This window comes from Dendrobates tinctorius, unplaced genomic scaffold, assembly GCF_039654945.1.
Source record: "Dendrobates tinctorius isolate UK_male_01 unplaced genomic scaffold, ASM3965494v1 ptg000487l, whole genome shotgun sequence".
Classification (NCBI taxonomy): Eukaryota; Metazoa; Chordata; class Amphibia; order Anura; family Dendrobatidae; genus Dendrobates; species Dendrobates tinctorius.
This window is the reverse complement of record NW_027362148.1, coordinates 1-26,295: the sequence shown is the minus strand read 5'-3', so window position 1 is coordinate 26,295 and position 26,295 is coordinate 1. Positions and strand designations below refer to the sequence as shown.

General features: G+C 48.4%; 1 protein-coding gene across 1 annotated transcript in view; it reads left to right on the top strand.

The window, feature by feature from the left end:
- The window catches only part of LOC141077988 (protein bassoon-like), a 104,052-nt gene extending 77,763 nt beyond the window's left edge, over nt 1-26,289 (top strand). The window contains exon 3 of the mRNA XM_073564779.1: nt 19,294-26,289. Coding sequence (XP_073420880.1) covers nt 19,294-20,853 — 1,560 coding nt within the window. The 3' untranslated portion in view covers nt 20,854-26,289. The remainder of the gene's footprint in view (nt 1-19,293) is intronic.
- The last annotated feature ends 6 nt before the right edge of the window (nt 26,290-26,295 follow it).

Below are 26,295 nucleotides of genomic sequence, written 5' to 3'. Positions count from 1 at the left end.
GCACACTTCTTCGGGTTTATTGTAAACCCCGCCTCTCTTAGAGCGTCAAAGACTGCTTGGACCTTTTCCAGGTGAGTCTCCCAGTCCGGGGTAAAGATGACGATATCATCCAGGTATGCGGCATCGTATAGCTTATGAGGTGCAAGGATTCTTTCCATCGCTCTCTGGAAGGTTGCTGGAGCTCCCTGTAGGCCAAACGGCATCCGGACATACTGGAAGCACCCATCTGGTGTGGAGAATGCCGTCTTCTCCTTGGCTTCCTGTGCCATGGGGATCTGCCAATATCCCTTGGTCAGATCCAAAGTGGTTATGTACCTGACAGGTCCAAGTCTCTCGATGAGCTCATCAACGCGTGGCATGGGATAAGCGTCGAACTTGGAGACCTCATTCAGCTTCCGGTAATCATTGCAGAACCTCCATTCACCATCAGGTTTTGGGACCAGGACAATCGGGCTCGACCAGCCGCTCTTGGATTCCTCAATGACCCCGAGCGTCAACATACGCTGCACCTCCTTGGAGATTACCTCTCGCCGGGCCTCAGGAATACGATATGGTTTCACGTTCACCCGCACATGTGGCTCGGTCAGAATTTCGTGCTCCACCACTTTCGTGCACCCCGGCAACTCTGAAAACAGGTCGCGGTTTTTCTGGAGTAACTCCCGGCACTGCTGCTTCTGGGCCTTCGATAGAGTCTCCGCTATGGTAACGGCTCCAACCTCCCCTTCTAGGTTGCCCAGCAAGCACGGAGTTACCGCTGGCTCTCTATCTTGCCACGGCTTGATATGGTTAACATGGTAAACCTGGTATGGCTTCCGTCTTCCGGGTTGGTGGATCTTGTAGTTTACGTCTCCCAGCTTCTCCACCACCTCATATGGCCCTTGCCACTTGGCCAAGAACTTACTTTCCACCGTCGGGATTAGAACGAGAACTCGGTCTCCCGGATTGAACTGCCTCACTCTGGCTGACCGGTTGTAGACCCTGGCCTGAGCCTCTTGTGCCTGGCGGAGATGTTCTTTAACAATGGGCATCACCTTCGCAACCCTCTGCTGCATCAGTGCCACATGCTCAATGACGCTTCTGTGGGGCGTGACTTCGGCTTCCCAGGTTTCCTTGGCTATATCTAGGAGACCTCGCGGATGCCGGCCGTACAGAAGCTCGAAGGGGGAGAACCCCGTGGAGGCCTGGGGAACTTCACGGATAGAAAACAGTAAATACGGTAAGAGACAATCCCAGTCTCTACCATCTTCCTCTATGACTTTTCTCAGCATGCTCTACAGGGTCTTGTTAAACCTCTCAACAAGGCCATCTGACTGCGGATGATACACTGAAGTCCTCAACTGGGAAATTTGCAAGACTCTGCACAATTCTCTCATCACTTTGCTCATAAAAGGTGTCCCCTGGTCGGTCAGGATCTCCTTCGGCAAACCCGTCCGGGAAAACACATGGACCAGCTCACGGGCTATACTCTTCGCGGAGGAGTTTCTCAGGGGAATGGCCTCAGGATAGCATGTGGCATAGTCCAGGATGACTAATATATACTGATGCCCCCGAGCTGATTTAACTAAGGGACCGACCAAGTCCATGGCAATTCTCTCAAATGGCACCTCAATAATGGGCAGTGGCACAAGAGGGTTCCGAAAATGAGATGTGGGGGCAGTTAACTGACATGTCGGGCAGGACCTGCAATAGTTTACTATTTCCCGGTGACACCCAGGCCAATAGAACCTCTGTACAACCCGTTCCTGGGTTTTTTCCACCCCCAGGTGTCCCCCCAAGATGTGTGAATGGGCCATGTCCAACACTTTTCGTCTATAGGGGCCTGGTACTATTAACTGCTCTGCCACCTCCTCCCTTATTTTCGTGACCCGGTACAACAATTCCCCACTCAACATAAAATGGGGAAACCTTGTGTCTGCTCCTGGCTCTTGTGCAACCCCATTAATGACGGTGACATTGTTAAAGGCTTCCCTTAGTGTGGGGTCCCTATGTTGGGCAGTCCCAAAATTCTCCCCGGCCACCCCTAACTCCGGGATGTCAGGTACAGGGGACCCTTCCTCTTCATCCCCAACAAGGACACATAAAGGAATGTCGTCTGCCTCTGGTGGTGGCGATACCTCAGTGGGTTGGATTGGTTCCCTGCTCTTGCTAGCACACTCAGAACCCCTCCCCCACAGATCCCAAAACAGACAGAAATCCCGGCCAATAATTATGGGATGCAACAAGTCTCGAACAACACCAACTTCATGCGACTCGGTGCCATGCGCCGTTTCAATCTTCACCCTAGCCATAGGGTAGTCCTTTGCATCGCCATGTATGCACCGAACACCAATCTTTTTACCCGGGAGTATGTTTAGAGGAAAACTGGCCCTCACAAGGGTCACCAAGCTCCCGGAGTCCAGAAGCGCCATTACTGCTCGACCGTTCACCTTCACGGGACACGCTTGTGGCCCCTTGTTAGGTAGCGAGTTCACACTGCAAGCTGGATATGCGTAGTATGAACTACGGCGTCCCATGCTGCAGTCCATCTGCTCGGTGGTCTGGGGACAATGGGCTGCTATATGTCCTGGCCCATGACACTTCCAGCAAATAACACCCGAGGGGACCTTGGGCACCGCCTCCCCCGCCCCTTTTGACCTTGGACGCACCACCCCTTTTTGTGACTCCGCCCCTTGCTGGGACCCCCAATACGGAATGGGCTGCTTCCCCAAGGAACCTTCCATCCCCTGGTATCTCTCAACCAGCCCAACCAGTTCATCAGCATTTTGGGGATCACCCTGGGCAACCCAAGTCTGTAGAGGTCTCGGCAGAGAATGCACAAACCGATCCATCACAACTCGCTCTACCATCTGTGCAGGGGAAGCCGACTCTGGCTGCAGCCATTTCTGGACCAGGTGCAACAGGTCAAACATTTGGGAGCGCAGGGGTTTGTCCCGGTGATAGGCCCAACGATGAACTCTCTGTGCCCTGGTAGTCATTGTTACCCCCAAGCGGGCGAGAATTTCCGCTTTTAATTTGGGATATTCTCTGGCATCTTGTACCGTCAGGTCAAAGTATGCCTTCTGGGGCTCCCCCGTTAGATATGAGGCCAGTACCTCCGCCCACCGCTCTGGCTGAAGTTTTTCCCTCTCAGCCACCCTTTCAAACACCGTCAGGAAGGCCTCAACATCATCCTCAGGGGTCATTTTTTGTAATGCGCGTCTTACCGCCTTCTCGACGTCGGTGGCATCAGCCAGACCTGGAGTTGGGGCGCTCGTCCTGCCCTCCTGGATGGCGGTTGCCAGAAGCTGCATCTGCTGCCGTTGTTCCTGCTGGCTCTGCTGGAACTGCTGCCGCTGCTCCTGCTGGCTTTGCTGGATCTGCTGTAACAACAGCTTGTTGGTTTCCTGCTGCAGTGCCTGGGACTGGACCAGGTGTTTCATGAGGTCCTCCATGATTCCCGGCAGTGCTTGTTGCCCCGCTGCAAACTTCACCCAGGACATGCAGCAACTGTCTCAAGTCTCCGCTGGGACCGCTGCCCGCACGTGTACCACCAAGAATAGCCTCTAGCTTATGCAAACAAAAACATAAACGTCCGTGGTTGCAGACTCAGACCGCGAGTCTCAGCACATGCTGGGAGGTGTAGTCCTCCCCACATACAGCTCCCTGGTTCAGGAGCAGGCCACATTATAAGGCTGTAGCCACACCCACGAATCCAGCAGCTGACTGGTCACCTGACTGTGACCTCACCACAGGTCCTTCAAACAACAATAATAATAATAATATCTTGTACGCTTTACTTATGCCTTACATTATAGAGACAAGCCATTTATGAGGCACATATCTCCCATCAATTACACGACCCTTAGCCCTGCCACAATATATATATATATATATAACACTATGTAATAAACTATAGGTGGCAAAAAACAGTTTTCTACAAAAACATACTAAATAACATTTGTGCAGTCTATGAATTTGTTCTGAGAAATAGAATCGCCTCCATCAGACCCTCCCTCATAGATGACCTCACATCTGACCTAATAATTTTAAGGCCAGAGAACGACCTCTCTACAGTAACTTGGGTTGGAGGCAAAGCCGTAACCACATGGGAACATCTCTAACAATTTCCGGGTATAAAGGAATTGCCTCATGCACAGTCAGTTTTGATGAATGGTTGAATTTTTCTTTTTCTTTGAGAACAAGTGAAACATTTTGCTGAAATATGGTCAATCTGCTGCTATAGGATACGGAGTGAAATCTTTTTCCTTGCAGCAACGCTTTGCCTGCTCCATGTCATCCAAATACTTGTCAAAGTCAAACTCCTCATCTGATGAGGATGAAGATATGGCAGCAGTAGCACTGTCAGGACCCGAGTCCTCTTGCGCCTGGCAGTCCTCCTGTAGGCCACTCTTCCTAACTGCTACCTCAGTCAGAGCTTCTTTTCCTTTAGTAAGCTGTTGATCATCAAGCAGTATACGATGACTCTCGTCCACATAAACAGCTGCCAGAAAAATTTTATTTTCCAATAGCTGTGTCTCTCTCCATTTCATTGAAGCAGAAATGCCATCTGCGATTAAACAGCAAAATAGCAAGTTCTTCCGCTCCCTCATGAAAATGCCAGGAGTTAAATCCTCAGCTTGTAATTTTTTAGTCACAGTAAATGGGTGATTAAACAATTTCTTCAATTCAGCCACCTGTGTCCATTGACCTTCATTTAGGGTTACCTGAGGGTTCGCCATATCTATAAGAAACGGTTTTAGTTGATCAACAATTGCCCTTTTCCAGCACGTCTCTTCAAGATGGAATCAATTTTAGGGGTACTGGTGGCAATAACCAATTTCCTCACTTTTCCAATCAGATTTCCAGCATGTCCCTCTTGCAGACTCTCTCTTATTGCCAGCTGCAGCGTGTGCACAACGCAGCGCATGTGATGAATAGGAAAGAGGTGTGAAGCAGCTTCAACAAGATCATCTATTTCTACTGTATAATGTTGCTGTTCTTCTGTAGTAATATCTTTTTGTTCCTCAGTTACATGAACAGCACTGTGGCCTTCCATCTCATACTGAATCCTGAATGTTCCTCTAGCTGTTGTTCATTACTTTCATTCATCAGTGTAATTGTACTTATGTTAGAATTATTGTCAGTTACAATAGCAAGAACCTGTTCTTTTTTGAGTTCGTAATCTTGCAGAACTTTTTCCACTCAGGCCTGGAGAAACCGGCTGCTGTGAGGAGCTTTAGGATCTTTTACTGCCAGCGTGTTGGTAACAATTTTTGTTGTCATAAACATATCGAACATTGATGGCAAAATCGTTCACTCTGTGACGTGTGCAGGCGTCCAGTGTAAGAAACATGAAGCGTCTCTTGAGTCTTTTTAAGATCTTCCTTTTGGTTAAGGGCTTCTTCAATCACTAATTTTCTAATACTTTCTCTTTCCAGAGAAACACCCAGTTTGCGGCCATTTCTCCATTAAGAGCTGTAAAAGCTGGTCGTGCCAATAGTGATAATGGTACACCGTCCTTCACAACAAGCTGGAGGAGCCGTCTGTTAGACATATCTGCTGTCATTGTTACAGGAACTTTGTCACTTACAAAATATCTTGTTAATGATGTTTGAGACGCTCTTTCCTCCTCCTTTGCCTGGCGGAAGTGTTAGTCTGTGTGCTATCCAGCTTTCATTCTTTTTGGTACAGATACGATATGGAGACAGATATGGATAAATGGATATATAGATAGAGCAGATTTCTAATCTGCTTTTGCTATTGAAAACATTATCTATGAGCTCAAGAATCTTTCAGGTGATGCGGTTTTTTAAAAATCTGATCGGCTTTTGCAGCTGAAAAACGTATCCTCAAAAAACGCAGCAAAAACGCTGTGTGTGAATGTAGCCTTAGATCAGGAATAGAACGGCCATTTATAGGACATTTCATAACTTTCCCTAATTCCTATGAAAAAATATTCAGCACATTCTGCACTGAATTACTGTACCCAATTTATTATATATTTTAGGAGTCGGTCCATTTTATACCGACTCCAACTCCGACTCCGACTCCACCAAAATGAGCACCGACTCCGACTCCACGACTCCGACTCCACAGCCCTGCTAATATCCAAAGAGAATGTAGCTCAAAAAGTAGCAGTGAGCAAGGAAAAATCTATAGAGCAAGCATCCTAGATAAAATATAATGAATCAAGGTGACCAAGATGTAGAAAAAATGTATAAAGGAGGTATCCCTACATTACTTTAACTGGTAGCGGTACCCCGACGCGCGTTTCGCATGTTGCTTTTTCGAGGGGAGTGTGTAGCAGGGGGGAATGTGGAAACCTTTTATATCATGTCCAATACCATTGGTGGCAGTGGTGGAAATGCGGTGCTTCACCACAGGTCAGCGTCACATGGTGCCAGGCCATGCCCCCTCCCGACGCATCAGGGCAGGGGGGTGGTGCAGGCAGCAGTCGACGCGTCTCCCGGAAGACGTGAAGGCAGGAAGCCGACAAGTGCACACCGCCAGAACGTGAATCAAACTCAGGAAGCTCTGGATTCAAAAGACATGATGCATGCAGTGTATAAAACAAACAGGAGAAGAAAAGGGTGTGCTAAAGAATGTGTCGACATTGTGTGTGTGTAATAAAGACATGTGCATATGCAAAACCATTATTGAGTGTAGACACTGTGATACTGTGTGAGTAAATTCTATGACAGTATATAAGCAAATCCGCCATAAAGTGACAATAGGCATATATTAAACGTACTGTGAAAGTATAGTATATAACAGAGACCATAAACAAAATATACATAAAAAAACTATATAAAGTGACTAGTGCTAAATAAATCCGCCATAAAGTGACGGTACATATATGAAGCATATTAAACATCACAAAAATATAAAAAAATATATAAAATATATATAAAAAAAAATAAGAAACGGGTGCTAGGCAATAGAGCCACTATAAGGTGACAAGGTGCATATTAAAGAAAGTCTGTGTAAATAAGGTGCTATAATGCAGGTAGAAAGTCTGTAGGATAAATCTTCCATATCTGTGCACGTCTTAAAGGGATCAGCATCACAAATGAAGGTAAATGAGTAAACCAAAAAGGAACTCAGGTCCAAAAAGCCACGGCATGACAGTGTCACGTAGACTTGTCCTGTGTGACGTGACCCGCAGGTCGGGAACTGAAACAACAAGACAAACAAGGGAACACCGGGGACACAGTTACAATAGTGGGGGCACTACAATAGGGAACGGGGACTTGGGAGACCTCCTGCACTCCCTTGAGGCAGTGTCCCTGAACAGTCCTAACGTTCCCTGTTGTGAGTTCATTTTCTGGTCTACCAGTTGTGAGTTCTCCTTCCAGGCTCCCTCTGGTGGTAACAGGAGGTAGTGAGGCTGATTTAATCAGTAGAGATCTGCCACCTGATAATGAGGATGACGATTGGACCTCAGGAATCTCAGATTGGATTTAAGACAGCCGACGCCCTACTCTGGTGCTGGTGATTCCTTCTGCTTGTCAGGTCTTGGTTCTCAGCTCTGTTCCAGTCAGCTCAAGCTAAGTTTCTCTGCTAATTGTTATGAATGAGTCACCGGAGGAGGAAAAAACAAAAATGCAAGCTAAGTCCAGAAAACCGGAGAGGTTGGTAGCTAGCGGATTGCAGACCCCTGATCCTATTCACAACAACTAACAGTAGCCGTGGAGCGTTCCCTCGGTGGTCCTAGATGCCTCTTCACAGCCGGAGAACTAAATAAGCCTAAAGAAAGAAAGGGGAAATCTAAACTGCCCCAGAGCAGACCCCAAAGCAATAGACAGCCCCCAACATGTATTGTCGGTGAAAACAGATGAAAACACAAACACAGACAGAAAGACAGACAGAGCAAACGATGGGGCCCAACTAACTAGATAGGAAAGGACAGAAAAGATGCTGGCTGCAATCTGCAAAAACCCTACCAAAAATGTCCCAACACGTCTGATAGGAAAAACGGCCCTGAAGTCACTAGACTTCAAAATCCCTATATCAGCACTCTGATATATTCTGGGCAGATTGCAGACAGTGTCTTTCCTTTCCTTTCCTTTCTAGTTAGTTTGGGCCTCATTGTTTGCTCAGCCTATTTTCCTGCCTGTGTTTGTGTTGTCATCTTGTTTCACCGTCAATACATGTGTGGGGGCTATCTATTCCTTTGGGGTCTGCTCTGGGGCAGTTAGTTTTCCCCTTTTCATGCTTCAGGCTTATTTAGTCCTCCGGCTGTGACGAAGCGTCTAGGAACATCGTAGGCAGGCTCCACGGCTGCTGCTAGTTGTGTGGTTAGCATCAGGGATCTGCAATCTGCATAGTTACCAACCTCTCTGGGTTTTCTGGGCTTAGCATGGTTAGGTTTTTTCCTCCTCGGTGACCCATTCATAACAGTTCCCTATACAGGCTCTTCACCTGTCGCCAACCAGGATACCTGAATCCCTCACTAGCCCTGCACCTATCCCTTACTAGGTAACTGGTTAGTGCGGACACTGGTCCCACAGCTGTACTAATATAACATTAGGGAAAACAACAAACAGGGAAAAACAAACAACTCAGCTTTCTCTGTTGCCAATGCTCCTGAGGCAACAAAGTACGGCACCCGGACACAGCTTCCACCTGAACAGCTGATACACCAAAGCTCTGGATGAGCTGCAAATCACTGCTCCCAATAGCTCCTCTCTCCTCCAAGGTTGGTTGGGGAATGAACAATATCACCAACAGTGATTCAGAGCACCTGACACCTTTTTATAGGAAGGAGAGGAGGGTTAACACCTGCTGGCTAATTTACACATGTAGTAACCCCAGCGGCCACCGGGGGCATCCCATTAGCAGCAACCAAGGTTGTAATAACCTCAGCGGCCACCGGGGGCAAAACTAACATTAAGCCAGAGTCTTGAAGAAAAAAAAAAGGTTATATGTGAGCCAGATCTGCCACAATCCAAACATGGATTGTGACAGACAGGGAACAAAGTAGATAAAAGGTAACTAGAATAAAAAGTAGAAAAGATTATTAAAAAACACGATAAAAACATACCATAAATCAAAGAAAAGGGGCAAAACTTAGGATTTCGTTAAGACCAAAAGGTTGGATGGAATTAATTCTAGAAATCCATCGGGCCTCTAGTTGGGCTAAGGTCTTCCTCCAATCTCCTCCTCGCAAATCAGTGTGTATCCTATCAATACCAATAACCTTTAAGTCAGCATTGCAATTATGAAAATTCCTAAAGTGTCTGGGTATTGGCTTGAAGAGTGATAAGTCTATCACGTCAAGTACGTTCAAAATATTCCGGTAGTGTTCCCTTACCCTGGTCTTAAGGGGTCTTGATGTCAGGCCTACATAAATACTAGGACAAACAGCATAATAGACCATCCCTACCGTATTACAAGTGATGTGTTGGGTAATTGTGAAGACCTTCTTACCATCGCTTGACTGGAAAGTGGTGGCACGAGCCATATTAGGGCAGGAAATGCAACTACTACATGGGTGAAAACCCCATTTAGGGCCTTTTGATCCAAACGCTTTATCCAGTTGCGGCCCGTAGTAATAACTGTGGACGAGTTGGTCCTTGAGATTGGAGGATCTCCTATAGGTAATGGATGGCTGGTCAGGTAAGTATTTTGAGAGAGTATTGTCCAATTTAAGTATAGGCCAATATTTATTTAAAACACATGTCATCTTAGACCATCTGCTATTGTAGGTAGCAATAAATCTTACCCTGGTTTCTTTAGTTGGCTTCTGACGTGACCTTCTCTGGCTTTGTGTTTGCATCAGTTGCTCCAGTGTTGTATTTGGGTTGGTTGCTCTGATGTTGTGTTTAGATCAATTGCTGTGGTGTGTTTAGGTTGATTGCTCGGTGTTATGTTTGGGTCGGTCACTCTGGTGTTATGTTTGGGTCGGTCACTCTGGGGTTGTGTTTGGATTGGCCACTCCGATTTTGTGTTTGGATTGGTCACTCCGATTTTGTGTTTGGATCGGTCACTCTGGTGTTGTGTTTGGATTTGTCGCTCCGGTGTTGTGTTTGGATTGGTCACTCCGATTTTGTGTTTGGGTTGGTCGCTCTGGTGTTATGTTTGGGTCGGTCACTCTGGGGTTGTGTTTGGATTGGCCACTCCGATTTTGTGTTTGGGTCGTTCACTCTGGTGTTGTGTTTGGATTGGCCATTCCGATTTTTTGTTTGGGTCGGTCGCTCTGATGTTGTGTTTAGATTTGTCGCTCCGGTGTTGCGTTTGGATTGGTCACTCCGATTTTGTGTTTGGGTCGGTCACTCTGGTGTTGTGTTTGGATTGGCCATTCCAATTTTGTGTTTCGGTCGGTCGCTCTGATGTTGTGTTTAGATTTGTCGCTCCGGTGTTGTGTTTGGATTGGCCACTCCGATTTTGTGTTTGGGTCGGTCACTCTGGTGTTGTGTTTGGATTGGCCACTCCGATTTTGTGTTTGGGTCGGTCACTCTGGTGTTGTGTTTGGATTGGCCATTCCAATTTTGTGTTTGGGTCTGTCGCTCTGATGTTGTGTTTAGATTTGTCGCTCCGGTGTTGTGTTTGGATTGGTCACTCCGATTTTGTGTTTGGGTCGGTCGCTCTGGTGTTGTGTTTGGATTGGCCACTCCGATTTTCTGTTTGGGTCAGTCGCTCTGATGTTGTGTTTAGATTGGTCGCTCCGGTGTTGTGTTTGGATTGGCCACTCCGATTTTGTATTTGGGTTGGTCGCTCTGGTGTTGTGTTTCTGTCGGTTGCTCCGGTGTAGTGTTTGGATCAGTTGCTCTGGTGTTGTGTGAGGAAAAGCCTACTTTTAGTTTCAGTTCAGTTCTTGAACTTAAAGCTCTCTGGCGCCCCCTTACCCTTAGGTCAATCAGGGAACTGCTCCTAGGCTAATGTAACGAATGGAAGCGGAGGCAGAGATGGTGAAGTTCACATTCGTTTTTATTTTTTTAAGTGGAACCTTGGGACCACGGTCCGGGGGGCTCCGAAGGGGGCGTCACTAGTGAGCCCCAGGCACCCGTAGTAAAGCCCCTAAGGCAGGGCCAGAATGGAATACCCGGAGGACACAGGTGCTACCTCCAGTTAGACCCCGAACACATGGCAGCTGTCCCAGCGGGACCAAAACGGATAACAAAAGTTACAGCAGAGTCCGTAATGCGCTGGGTCCTGGATCCGGTTAGTTGGTAAGGAGTCGGTTCCAGTGACCTTCACACAGTCCTTGGACTTGGATGGCTGTAGGCGGAATGGGATGGCTTAGGCCCAGATGGTTGCTGATATAACTAGGTAACACAGGATACTGATATGCTGTGGAAACAGAGAGCATTAGACAATGCACAGAGACTGCAGATGCAGCGCAGACAGGTTAGCATGAGAATCGGATGTAGCAATGATAGATACTCGTTGCTCCGGCGCTCTCCCTATGGAGGAGAGGCCAGAAATAGCAGCCAGTGTGCTGCCATTGGTTGATTGCATTTTTTGAATAATGCACACCGACCCTTTAAGAAGGCAAGAGAGCGGGCGGGCGTGCCCTAATAGCCTTAGCTACAGATCTCCTCACAGGATGCCAGGAGAAGGAGGCAGGAGGGAGGACAGAACGCTGAGCAGCAGCATGAGAGGCTTGAGTTGAGTGCCCAGAACGGAGAGTAGCGGCAGGCCTGGACGCAGCGCCAGGACGGGGGCCAGGTGTAACAACGGCAGGCCTAGGCGCAGCACCAGGACGGGGATCGGGTGTGACAGTATTCCCCTCTTTACACCCCCTCTTCAAGCCTGCGTAGAACCGTTTATGGAGAAGAGGAGCCTGGATGTTCTCCCTAGGCTCCCAAGGTCTCTCCTCAGGACCAAAACCCTTCCAGTCCACCAGGTAGTAGGTCTTACCCCTTACTTTTTTTACGGCCAGGATATGTTTTACCTCAAAAACATCATCCTCCGAGACAGGGTCAGGAGTGGTACCCGGATCCTTAAAGAAGGGACTCAAAACTACTGGTTTGAGGAGAGAAACATGAAAGGAGTTAGGCACACGTAGGGAAGTGGGCAACTTCAGCATGTACGAGACTGGATTGATCTGTCTCAAGATCTCAAATGGTCCGATGAACCGGGGATCCAATTTGTAGGATGGCATCTTTAACCGGATGTACTTAGAAGAGAGCCATACCTTGTCTCCAGGATGAAAGATAGGCGCATCCCCAACGTCTCTTGTCCGCATGCCTTTTCATACGCTGGGAGGCTTTCTCCAGAGCAGTTTTGGTATCCCACCAGACCTTAGAAAAATCTTCGGAGAAAGTATCGGCAGCTGGAACGCCAGATGATCCGGAGATGGGAAGAGGTATTCCGGACTGCAATCCGAAGACAATCTGAAAGGGAGACTTTCCAGAAGATTCACTTACTTGATTGTTGTAAGAAAATTCGGCCAAGGACAGTAAGTCTACCCAGTCATCATGATGGGCGTTGACAAAGTGACGCAGTAATCCAGCAAGGATTTGATTTGTCCTCCCCACTTGTCCAGCCAACTTGGACGAGTGACCCCACCGAAGGACACGAGTACGCTCAGAAGCTGACTCGAAAGTCTTCCTGGGAGGCAGCCGGGCATGATCAGTAGATGCGACCGCGACTAACCTTGAGGGTTCAATGATGTGCTGCGGTTCTTCTTCTTGATCAGGGGGTAGAAAGGCTCTGGAAAGTGCGTCTGCTTTGACATTTTTGTCAGCCGGGCGAAAATGAAGAACAAAGTTAAAACAAGCAAAAAACAAAGCCCAGCGGGCTTGGCGAGGATTCAGCCTTTGTGCAGTTTGGAGGTAAGCAAGGTTTTTGTGATCGGTGTATACGACTACCTGATGAAGGGCTCCTTCTAGAAGATGCCTCCACTCCTGCAGAGCCAATTTGATAGCCAACAATTCCCAATCTCCAACAGAATAATTCCTCTCTGCGGGAGAAAAAACCTTGGAAAAAAAACCACAGGAATGCATTCACCCGGAGGACGATTTCTGGGTAAGTACAGCTCCCGCACCTACTGAAGAGGCATCGACCTCAAGAAAAAATTGTTCATTGGAGTTAGGACGATGAAGAACAGGTGCGACAGCAAAGGCCTTTTTGAGAGAAACAAAGGCCTCCTCAGCCTCAGGAGGCCAATCCTTCGGATTTGTACCTTTCCGGGTTAGAGCTGAGATGGGCGACACTCGGGTGGAGAAGTTAGGAATGAATTGCCTGTAGTAGTTGGCGAAGCCCAGGAATCCCTGTATGGCCTTCAACCCAGACGGACGAGGCCACTTGAGCACAGCCGATAACTTTACGGGATCCATTTTTAATCCTGTGGAGGAAACAATGTAACCAAGGAAAGGCAAAGAGGATTGTTCAAAGAGGCACTTTTCAAACTTGGCGTACAGTCTGTTCTCCCTGAGCCTCTGTAAGACCAGGCGCACTTGTCTGCGATGCGAGACCAAGTCAGTAGAAAAATTCAGAATGTTGTCTAGGTAGACAACAACACAGGTGTAAAGCAGATCCCTGAAAATGTCATTGACGAACTCCTGGAAAGCAGCAGGAGCATTGCTTAGACCAAACGGCATTACCAGGTACCCGTAGTGGCCATCACGGGTGTTGAAGGCTGTTTTCCATTCGTCTCCATCTCTGATTCGGATCAAATTGTAAGCCCCTCTGAGATCCAGCTTGGTGAAGATCCTGGCCCCTCGGAGACGGTCAAACAGTTCTGAAATTAGAGGCAAAGGGTACCTGTTTTTTACCGTGATCTGGTTCAGTCCTCGGTAGTCGATACAGGGCCGCAGGGAACCGTCCTTTTTCTTCACGAAGAAGCCTGCTCCTGCCGGTGACGATGATTTTCGGATAAACCCTCTGGCCAAGTTCTCCTGAATGTAGTCCGACATAGCCTGAGTCTCTGCCTGGGAAAAAGGGTAAACTCTCCCACGGGGAGGTGATGTTCCAGGAAGAAGGTCTACTGGACATTCATACGACCTGTGGGGAGGAAGTTTTTCAGCCTTCTTTTTCCCGAAGACATTCGATAAGGACCAGTAAGCGGAAGGTAATCCAGGCAGGGTAGCAGGTTGGACCGGGGGTGAAGCTGGTTCAATCCGGGTTAAACAACGGTCCGAGCAGGAATCTCTCCCCAACGTAGAATTTCGCCTGTTCTCCAATTAAGGACTGGTTCATGTTTCTGAAACCAAGGCAAACCTAGAAGCAAGGGGTGAGGCAAACCAGGGTACACATAAAAACGGATTCTTTCAGAATGCATAACACCTACCCGGAGTTCCACTGGCTCAGTCTGGAACTGGACGGGTTCGGTCAGTGGCTGGCCATCGACAGCGGTTACCCGCAACGGGTTGGGAAGAGCCTGATCTGGTAAGTGGTAGCGATCCACAAGCGTCTGCGGGATAAAGCTTCCGGCGGCTCCAGAGTCCCAACAGAGTCCAGAAAATTTTATTGCTCCGCAGGTCATGGAGACTGAGATCTGCAACGAAGGAGAGGAACGTTCTCTACCTAGGGTGGCCTCTCCTACCGTGCCTTGGCACAGGAGTTTTCCGACTTCTTTGGACAGGAGCGGATCAGGTGTTCGGAACTACCACAGTAAAGACAGCTTCCGTTTTGGCGACGCGCCTCCTGACGGCGGCTGGCCAGACTTACTCGGTCTACCTCCATAGCTTCGGGAGAAGAGGATGAGGTATACGTCTTGGAAGAATTAGAGTCCTGGTGGTAGGGCCTCCTGTCACGCTTAATCTCCATGAAACGCTCCTGAAAACGCAGGTCAATCCGGGTCGCCAAGGAAATCAGGTCATCCAAGATGGTAGGCCTGTCCCGTCCCGCCAGCTCATCCTTAATTTTTCCAGATAGGCCCTCCCAGAAGGTAGCCAGCAAGGCCTCATTGTTCCAGGATAACTCAGACGAGAGGGTGCGGAACTGAACAGCATACTGAGCCACCGTGAAGGTTCCTTGGCGTAAGCGAAGCAGGGCAGAAGCGGTCGACGTGACCCGGCCAGGTTCATCAAAGGTCCTGCGAAAAGTTTCTAGGAAAGATTGAAGATCATTAACCAGCGGGTCTCCTCTCTCCCATAACGGATTCAGCCAGGCGAGAGCCTCTCCGGCTAGATGTGACATAATGAAGCCCACTTTGGCACGGTCAGAAGCAAACATATGCCCCAAGGTTTCGAAGTGTAGGGTACACTGATTGAGAAAACCCCGACACTGAGTGGGATCACCATGGAAGCGGGTAGGAGCCGCCAGGCGGGGGCCCTTTCTTGTCATGACAGCAGGTACCTGGGTGTTGCTAGGTGAATCAGGAGCAGCCGGGTTCTGCAGAGAATCCATGCGGGTGGACAGGTTACGTAGATACGTCGTGATCTTATCCTGTTGATCTCTTAAACGGGTCACCTCTTGGCACAACTCCAACGTCGGAGGCCTCTGGGGTCCAGCGGATTCCATGGCCGGAGCAATCTGTAACAAATGGAAGCGGAGGCAGGAGATGGTGAAGTTCACATTTGTTTTTATTTTTTAAGTGGAACCTCGGGACCACGGTATGGGGGGCTCCGAAGGGGGCGTGACCAGTGAGCCCCGGGCACCCATAGTAAAGCCCCTCAGGCAGGGCCAGAATGAAATACCCGGAGGACACAAGTGCTACCTCCAGTTAGACCCCGAACACGTGGCAGCTGTCCCAGCGGGACCAAAACGGATAACAAAAGTTACAGCAGAGTCCGTAATGCGCTGGGTCCTGGATCCGGATAGTTGGTAAGGAGTCGGTTCCAGTGACCTTCACACAGTCCTTGGACTCGGATGGCTGTAGGCGGAACGGGATGGCTTAGGCCCAGATGGTTGCTGATATAACCAGGTAACACAAGATACTGATATGCTGTGGAAACAGAGAGCATTAGACAATGCACAGAGACTGCAGACTCAGCGCAGACAGGTTAGCATGAGAACCGGATGTAGCAATGATAGATACTCGTTGCTCCGGCACTCTCCCTATGGAGGAGAGGCCAGAAATAGCAGCCAGTGCGCTGCCATTGGTTGACTGCATTTTTTTGAATAATGCACGCCGACCCTTTAAGAAGGCAAGAGATCGGGCGGGCGTGCCCTAATAGCATTAGCTACAGATCTCCTCACAGGATACCAGGAGGAGGAGGCAGGACAGAATGCTGAGAAGCAGCATGAGAGGCTCGAGGTGAGCGCCCAGAACGGAGAGCAGCGGCAGGCCTGGACGCAGCGCCAGGACGGGGGCCAGGTGTAACAACGGCAGGCCTGGGCGCAGCGCCAGGACGGGGACCGGGTGTAACAACGGCAGGCCTGGACGCAGCGCCAGGACGGGGGCCAGGTGTAACAACGGCAGGCCTGGGCGCAGCGCCAGGACGGGGACCGGGTGTAACAGCTAAGTAGTCGCTGGAGAGGCTGCCCGGTCACGTGCTGGTTATCGGGGCACTCTGCAGTGAGTGCCGTATATATATATCACCAGTCCCAGGCCCGGGAATGCATATATAAACCTCCGGTCCATCACTGCCAGGATCCCCCAATAACACCAGAACGCTATGCTACTACCAGTTCCTCATTAGATATCAGACCGGTCCGTTAACAAGCCTATATCACATCGGAAACCAACCCCAGGTAATGTCAATTTGCACGGAGTAAGTGTCGTATCGATCAAAGAGAAAGGAGAATGAAGCTACCAAATTTTATACGTTTATTCCGGAAAAAGTCAGCACTGTTTACAAAAGATATTACGAGAGACAAAATACAAATATGTACAAACAGTTATAAAATAAAAGGGATAAATGTACGAAACTCACTAAATCTCAGTCACAAGTATGATGTGTCGATAAAGGGGAGGAGAATTCCCAAAGTAAGGATTCAGTACCCCAGCATGGTGTCTCTCCGGCTTTGAATGCCTCCCAAAATGGACGTTCCTGTTTTATGGTTTCAGCCATAAACTTAGGGACAGCCCTTTTGCTGACCTCACATATGAGCTATCTCCTGGGAGGTACACCTCTCTTTAAAAGTTATCAAAAACGTCTTTTCTCCATATCTTTGGCCGGGAAGCTCACAGGCCAACGATATGGGCATTATTTTATCCCCTGCAATTTTACTGTTCTTTAATGTCCAAACACAGGTATGTCTGCAATTTGCTGGTGGGCAGAAATTTATTTCCCAGGTTTCTGATGACCCTGAATGCCGCAAAGCGCTGCTATGCGTAGCCCCAATTGCCCAGGTCCTGGAAATCTAATGTTCATGTTTCTAGGCTTAACGTGTGCCTCTGAATTTCACTTTGTGTATTCTGCCTAGGCAACAAAGAGATTCTTGGCAGGAAAATACACTCAACTCTGCTGCAGGCAATAAAAGTGACCATTTGCTGGAGTGTAGGGGGAGTGGGGCAGCACTGGAAGTGTAACCAGACCAATGGAAATTAATTCATATTTTCCTGACATGTTGCGTTTCTATGGATCGCTCCGGTGTTGTGTTTGGATCTATTGCTCCAATGTTTTGTTTGGATCAGTTGCTCCAGTATTTAGATTGATCGCTCCGGTGTTGTGTTTGGGTCAGTCGCTCCGGTGTTGTGTTTGGATTGTTTACTCCTGGTTTTTTTTGGGTCGGTCGCTCTGGTGTTGTGTTTGGGTCGGTTGCTCTGGTGTTGTGTTTGGATTGTTCACTCTGGTGTTGTGTTTGGATTGGTCACTCCAGTTTTTTTCGGTCGGTCGCTCCGGTGTTGTGTTTTGGTCAGTTGCTCCGGTGTTGTGTTTGGGTTGGCCACTCCGGTGTTCTGTTTGGGTCGGTCGCTCTGCTCTTGTGTTTCGGTCGGTCGCTCTAGTGTTGTGTTTGGATTGGACACTCCGATTTTGTGCTTGGATTGCTCACTCCGGTGTTGTGTTTGGATTGGTCACTCCGGTGTTGTGTTTGGATTGGACACTCCGATGTTGTGTTTGGATTGGTCACTCCGGTTTTGTTGATCAGTCGGTTGCTCCAGTTTTCTGTTTTGGTCAGTTTCTCCGGTATTGTGTTTGGGGCGGTCGCTCCGGTGTTGGATGTGGGTTGGTCGCTCTGCTGTTGTGTTTCGGTCGGTCGCTCTAGTGCATTTGGATTGGACACTCCGATGTTGTGCTTGGATTTCTCACTCCGGTGTTGTGTTTGGATTGGTCACTCCGGTGTTGTGTTTGGATTGGACACTCCGGTGTTGTGTTTGGATTGGTCACTCCGGTTTTGTTTATCAGTCGGTCGCTCCAGTGTTGTGTTTTGGTCAGTTGCTCCGGTATTGTGTTTGGGTCAGTCGCTCCGGTGTTGAATGTGGGTTGGTCGCTCTGCTGTTGGGTTTCGGTCGGTCGCTCTAGTGCGTTTGGATTGGACACTCCGGTGTTGTGTTTGGATTGGACACTCCGGTGTTGTGTTTGGATTGGTCACTCCGGTTTTGTTTATCAGTCGGTCGCTCCAGTGTTATGTTTTGGTCAGTTGCTCCGGTATTGTGTTTGGGTCGGTCGCTCTGGTGTTGGATGTGGGTTGGTCGCTCTGCTGTTGTGTTTCGGTCGGTCGCTCTAGTGCGTTTGGATTGGACACTCTGTTGTTGTGTTTGGATTGGTCACTCCGGTTTTGTTTTTCGGTCGGTTGCTCCAGTGTTGTGTTTGGATTGGTCACTCCGGTGTTGTGTTTGGATTGGTCACTCCGGTTTTGTTTTTCGGTCGGACACTCCGGTGTTGTGTTTGGATTGGTCACTCCGGATTTGTGTTTGGTCAGCTACTCCGGTGTTGTGTTTGTATCGATTGCTCTGGTGTTGTGTTTGTATGGATCACTCCGATGTTGTGTTTGGATCTGTTGCTCAGGTGTCGTGTTAGAGTTGGTTGACCTGCTGTTGTTTTTAGATTGATCGCTGTTGTGTTTGGGTCGATTGCTCCGGTGTTGTGTTTGGATTGGTCACTCCGGATTTGTGTTTGGTCAGCCGCTCCGGTGTTGTGTTTGGATCGATTGCTCTGGTGTTGTGTTTGTATGGATCGCTCCGATGCTGTGTTTGGATCTGGTGCTCAGGTGTTGTATTTAGATCGATCGCTGTTGTGTTTGGGTCGATCGCTCTGGTGTTGTCTTTGGGTTGGTCGCTCCAGTGTTTGGATCGATCGCTCCTGTTTTGTGTTTGGGTCGGTTGCTCCGGTGTTACATTTGGATTAGGTACTCCTGTGTTGTGTTTGGATTGATCTTTCCTGTGTTGTTTTTGGGTCAGTCACTTCGGTGTTGAGTTGGGTGTTGCGTGTTGATGGTGCTGCTCCTTCGTGGAGCATTGATGAGCGCAGATAGATATCTCTTTGCTGTCTTTTTCTTTCGCTGGCTCTCTGACTCCCTCTCACTCTCTCTCTCTAGGTGAAGGAATGGCTGTGCCTGAATTGCCAGATGCAAAGGGCTCTTGGGATGGACATGACTACTGCTACCAGATCAAAGAGCCAGCAACAGCTCCCCTCTCCTCTGTCTCCTTCACTGTCTCCAGCCAAGCAGATGAAACCTCCAACTATGTCCCAGTCCCTTCATCAGCTCCCTCTGTCACACTCCCCTCCTTCTGCACCGCATCACCCACAGCCGCCCTCCGCTCAGCAGCCGCTTCTATCCCAGCATCACCCACAGCCGCCCTCCGCTCAGCAGCCACTTCTATCCCTGCATCACCCACAACCGCCCTCCGCTCAGCAGCCACTTCTATCCCAGCATCACCCACAGCCGTCCTCTGCTCAGCAGCCCCCTTTGTCCCGTTATCACACGCAGCCGCCATCCGCTCAGCAGCCACCTCTATCCCAGCATCACCCGAATCTGCCATCCGCTCAGCAGCCGCCTCTTTTCCAGCATCACCCGCAGCTGCCCTCCGCTCAGCAGACGCCTCTATCTCAGCATCACCCGCATCCACCCTTCACTCAGCAGACGCCACTATCTCAGCATCACCCGCAGCCGCCCTCCACTCAACAGATGCCTCTATCCCAGCATCATCCGCAGCCGCCCTCCGCTCAGCAGACGCCTCTATCCCAGCATCACCCGCAGCTGACCTCTGCTCAGCAGCCTCCTTTATCCCAGCATCACCCACAGCCCCTTTTTCAGACCCAGCAGCAACATCGTCACCAACAACTACACTCTCAATCTCACGATCAAACTGAAAGCCATCACAAAGTTCAGTACCAAACACAAGGTTATGGTAAACACCAAACCCAGCAAAAACCCCAAACCCAACACCAGTCCCAGGTAAAGGCTGGAGCAGAGACATCGCTGGGGAGTGTGCAGATGGAGGGCTCAGCCATGTCTCATCCACATGGAAAATATCAGCCCACCCAGCAAAGAGAACAAATCAGCCAAGGACAAGCGAAGCCTTCTCCTCTGGATTCGCTGCGTAACTCGCCCCAGCATTCCCCAGGAAAGCCTTCTACGGCTGAGCAGAAGAAGAGCTTGGGAAGTTCTCCTGCTAAACCCTCTGCATCTGCAGCCCATGGTGCCCAGGACCAAGCTCAGGAGGGACTGACCGGAAAGCTGTTTGGTTTTGGGGCTTCTCTCTTGAATCAGGCAAGCACATTGATATCTGTCCCTGAGTCGACCCCGCAAAGTCAGCAGTCCCCGGGCAAAGTGCCTCCAAAAATAGTTTTTAGTGATGAAAGTAAGGAACTGAGTACAAAACCACAGGGATCAGCATCTCCTGCTATGGGCCGGGGCGAAGGCTCCCCGCTTCACAAACCTGGGAGGAGTGAACACGCTAAGCCAAAGGATGTGCCGAAAGTTGTGTGCCCATTGTGCAAAACGGAATTGAACGTGGGATCCGATGAAACCCAGAACTACAACAGCTGCACCTCGTGTCAGAAGCAAGTGTGCAACCTCTGTGGCTTCAACCCCACGCCCCACCTGGTGGAGGTAGGTGCCCCATTGTCTCCTGTGCTACGAATGAATGTGTAGTGCTGTGCACAGGCTCAGCCCTCCTGGGGATGGATGGAAGTTGTGTCCGGTAGGGAATCCCCGTCCAGAGGCCGCACTCATTGCCTACCTGATATAAGACTTTCAGTATCTCCTGAGCATTCATGCCAGGCCCTGTGTGTCTAGCAGCAGTCTATTAGCTGTGGGTGTGGTCTGTTAATGTGGGTGTGGTTTATCAGCAGTGGGTGTGGTTTATTAGCAGTGGGTGTGGTTTATTAGGAGTGGGTGTGGTTTATTAGCAGTGGATGTGGTTTATTGGACGTGGGTGTGGTTTATTAGCAGTGGATGTGGTTTATTAGGCGTGGGTGTGGTTTATTAGCAGTGGATGTGGTTTATTAGGTGTGGGTCTGGTTTAATATGCGTGGGTGTGGTTTATTAGCAGTGGATGTGGTTTATTAGGCGTGGGTGTGGTTTGTTAGCAGTGGATGTGGTTTATTAGGCGTGGGTGTGGTTTATTAGCACTGGATGTGGTTTATTAGGCATGGGTGTGGTTTATTAGCAGTGGATGTGGTTTATTAGGCGTGGGTGTGGTTTATTAGCAGTGGATGTGGTTTATTAGTGGATGTGGTTTATTAGGCGTGGGTGTGGTTTGTTAGCAGTGGATGTGGTTTATTAGGCGTGGGTGTGGTTTATTAGCTGAGGGAGTGGTTTATTAGGCGTGAGTGTGGTTTAATATGCGTGGGTGTGGTTTATTAGCAGTGGATGTGGTTTATTAGGCGTGAGTGTGGTTTATTAGCAGTGGATGTGGTTTATTAGGTGTGGGTGTGGTTTAATATGCATGGGTGTGGTTTATTAGCAGTGGATGTGGTTTATTAGGCGTGGGTGTGGTTTGTTAGCAGTGGATGTGGTTTATTAGGCGTGGGTGTGGTTTATTAGCAGTGGATGTGGTTTATTAGGTGTGTGTGTGGTTTATTAGCAGTGGATGTGGTTTATTAGGTGTGGGTGTGGTTTAATACGCATGGGTGTGGTTTATTAGCAATGAATGTGGTTTATTAGGCTTGGGTGTGGTTTATTAGCAGTGGATGTGGTTTATTAGGCGTGGGTGTGGTTTATTAGCAGTGGATGTAGTTTATTAGGCGTGATTGTGGTTTATTAGCAGTGGATGTGGTTTATTAGGTGTGGGTGTGGTTTGTTAGCAGTGGATGTGGTTTATTAGGCGTGGGTGTGGTTTATTAGCAGTGGATGTGGTTTATTAGGCGTGGGTGTGGTTTATTAGCTGAGGGAGTGGTTTATTAGGCATGGGTGTGGTTTATTAACAGTGGATGTGGTTTATTAGGCGTGGGTGTGGTTTATTAGCAGTGGATGTAGTTTATTAGGCGTGATTGTGGTTTATTAGCAGTGGATGTGGTTTATTAGGTGTGGGTGTGGTTTATTAGCAATGAATGTGGTTTATTAGGCTTGGTGGGGTTTATTAGCAGTGGATGTGGTTTATTAGCCGTGGGTGTGGTTTATTAGCAGTGGATGTAGTTTATTAGGCGTGATTGTGGTTTATTAGCAGTGGATGTGGTTTATTAGGTGTGGGTGTGGTTTGTTAGCAGTGGATGTGGTTTATTAGGCGTGGGTGTGGTTTATTAGCAGTGGATGTGGTTTATTAGGCGTGGGTGTGGTTTATTAGCTGAGGGAGTGGTTTATGAGCTGTGGGTGTGGTTTTTTAGCTAAAGGTGGGTTTTTTTTAGCTGTAGATGTGGTTTATTAGCTGTAGATATGGTTTCCTAACTGTCAATGTGGTTTATTATTTGTGGGTGTGGTTTATTAGATGAGGGTGTGGTTTATTATAAAGCTGGGCTGGATGACAACCCCAGTGGCACAGTGCACACTCACACTGTCAGACTGGAGGGCACTACAGGTCTCAGCCATCCTGACCTTAGTGGCTGGGCTGAGCAGGCGGCGTCCAGAGCCTCTGTTTCCCAGATCTCTTCTATCACCAGCACTGTCCGCAGAGTGAATACAGCAGCACTTGGCGACAGAAGAAGACGTTGCAGGAGCAGGGTCTGGTGGAGAAGTATCAGTATGTATGTGCAATGGGGGAAATAAGTATTTGATACCTTGCTGATTTTGTAAGTTTGCCATCTGACAAAGTCGTGAACAGTCTATAATTTTAAGGGAAGGTTAATTTTAACATTGAGAGATAGAATATCAAAAATAAAATCCAGAGAATCACATTGTATAAATTTATTTGCATTTTCCAGTGAGAAATAAGTATTGCGTCCCTCTGGCAAGCAGGACTTTATACTTTGTGGCAAAACCCTTGTTGGCAGGCACAGCAGTCAGACGTGTGTTGTAGTTGATGATGAGGTTTGCGCACTTGTCAGGAGGAATTTTGCTCCACTCCTCTTTGCAGATCATCTCTGAGGCTAGTTTCACACTTGCTTTTTTTTGCAGCGCGTTTTTCCCGCAAAAAAACGCATTGAAAAAACGCATACAAAAGCATACAACTGCTGCGTTTTTTTCAAGCATTTTTATGAGCATGCATGAAAAAAACGCAGCGTTTTTATGCGTTTGTATGCGTTTTTAGTGCGTTTTTACCGCGTTTGCGTTTTTTTCCAACATAAGGGTGGCCCCTCACACTAACCCAAACCATGACTTTACTAACCAAACCATACTTAACCCTAATCCTGACCCTAACCCTGACCCTAACCCTTAACCAAACCATACTTAACCCTAACCCTGACCCAAAGCCCAACCCTAACCCTGACCCTGACCCTAACCCTAACCCTAAACCCCCTTAACTAACCCTAACTCTAACCCAAACCCCTAAATTCCATGGTTAAAAAAAAAAAACGCATATGCAAAAAAACGCATACATGAGCATGCCAGTGCGCACATATGCGCATCCATAGGCTATAATGGCCATTTTTAGCGCAAAACGTGCGCATATGTGCGCATGCGCTTTTTTGCAGGGCCAAAAAATGCAACATGCTGCGTCTGGAAAATCCAAACGCACACCCCAAAAAAACGCAGCGCATGAAAATCGCATACATGCGCTTACTTGCGCGCAGGTATGCGCACCCATGTTAAATATAGGGGAAAAAACGCATGCGCACATATGCGTTTTTTTCCAGCGCTAAAAAACGCAAATGTGAAACCAGCCTAAATCAGTAAGATTTTGAGGCTGTCGCTTGGCAAATCGGAGCTTCAACTCCCTCCATAAGTTTTCTATGGGATTACGGTCTGGAGACTGGCTAGGCCACTCCATGACATTACTGTGCTTCTTTTTGAGCCACTCCTTTGTTGCCTTGGCTGTATGTTTTGGGTCATTGTCTTGCTGGAAGACCCAGCCACGACCCATTTTTAATGTCCTGGTCCTGGAAGGAGGTTGTCACTCAGGATTTTACGGTACATGGCTCCATCCATTCTCCCATTGATGCGGTGGAGTAGTCCTGTGCCCTTAGCAGAGAAACACCCCCAAATCATGTTTCCACCTCCATGCTTGACAGTGGGGCTGGTGTTCTTTGGGTCATAGGCAGCATTTCTTTTCTTCCAAACATGGCGAGTTGAGTTGATGCCAAAGAGCTCAATGTTTGTCTCTTCTGACCACAGCACCTTCTCCCAATCACTCACAGAATCATCCAGGTGTTCATTGGCAATCTTCAGACGGGCCTGCACATGTGCCTTCTGGAGCAGGGGGACCTTGCGGGCACTGCAGGATTGTAAACCTTTACGGCGTAATGTGTTACCAATGGTTCTCTTGGTGACTGTGCTCCAAGCTGCCTTGAGATCATTAACAAGTTCTCCCCGTGTAGTTTTAGGCTGATCTCTCACCTTCCTCATGATCAAGGATACCCCATGAGGGGAGATTGTGCATGGTTCCCCAGATCAATGTGGATTGACAGTCATTTTGTATTTCTTCCATTTTCTTACTATTGCACCAACAGTTGTCTCATTCTCACCCAGTGTCTTACTTATGGTTTTGTAGCCCATTCCAGGTTTGTGCAGGTCTATGATCTTGTCCCTGACATCCTTAGAAAGCTCTTTGGTCTTGCCCATGTTGTAGAGGTTAGAGTCTGACTGATGAATTGAGTCTGTGGACGGGAGTCTTTTATAAAGGTGACTATGGAAGACAGCTGTCTATAATGCAGGTGACGTGTTGATTAGGAGCGTCTAACTGGTGTGTAGGAGCCAGAACTCTTAATGATTGGTAGGGGATCAAATACTTATTTCTCACTGCAAAATGCAAATAAATTGATGTAATTTATACAATGTGATTTCCTGTGTTTTATTTTTGATATTCTCTCTCTCAATGTTAAAATTAATCTCCCCTTTAAATTATAGACTGCTCATGTCTTTCTCAGTGAGGAAACTTGCGAAATCCGCAAGGGATCAAATACTTATCCCCCCCCACTGTATACCTGCATGTGTATCTAAATGTGTATCTATGCCTGAGTGTGCATGTATTGTGGCAGCTCACTCAGAGGTACACAGAGGTAGAAAACATGAACACTGACTCCGTAAATCTTCTATTAGTTTATTATATAGCGACATAAAGCAACATGAAGGGAAAACAGGAAAACAATAACAACAACAACAACAAAAAAAAGACAAAATGCTGTAACCCAGTCCATACATTTATGGGGAGCTGCCCGCTCTGGCGTAACACAGGTTCAGTCTTTCCTCCTCAGTACACGAACCATGGGAGATCCCCTCTCCAGTCCTGCTGAACCAAGCCTGCCTCTGGAGTCCAGCTATGTCTGCCCCAGACCACACCCTGGGGTGGAGATAAGGAGGACATCCTCCCACTACCCCCCCATTACCATCAGTTATCATGAAGACCCCCACTCCTCTCTCCAGAGTCACCAGTGCAGGAAGCTTATATCCTGCTGCTCAGCCCCCATTATCATCAGTTATCATGAAGACCCCCACTCTTCTCTCCAGAGTCACCAGTGCAGGAAGCTTATATCCTGCTGCTCAGCCCCCATTACCATCAGTTATCATGAAGACCCCCACTCTTCTCTCCAGAGTCACCAGTGCAGGAAGCTTATATCCTGCTGCTCAGCCCCCATTACCATCAGTTATCATGAAGACCCCCACTCCTCTCTCCAGTGTCACCAGTGCAGGAAGCTTATATCCTGCTGCTCAGCCCCCATTACCATCAGTTATCATGAAGACCCCCACTCTTCTCTCCAGTGTCACCAGTGCAGGAAGCTTATATCCTGCTGCTCAGCCCCCATTACCATCAGTTATCATGAAGACCCCCACTCTTCTCTCCAGTGTCACCAGTGCAGGAAGCTTATATCCTGCTGCTCAGCCCCCATTACCATCAGTTATCATGAAGACCCCCACTCTTCTCTCCAGAGTCACCAGTGCAGGAAGCTTATATCCTGCTGCTCAGCCCCCATTACCATCAGTTATCATGAAGACCCCCACTCCTCTCTCCAGTGTCACCAGTGCAGGAAGCTTATATCCTGCTGCTCAGCCCCCATTACC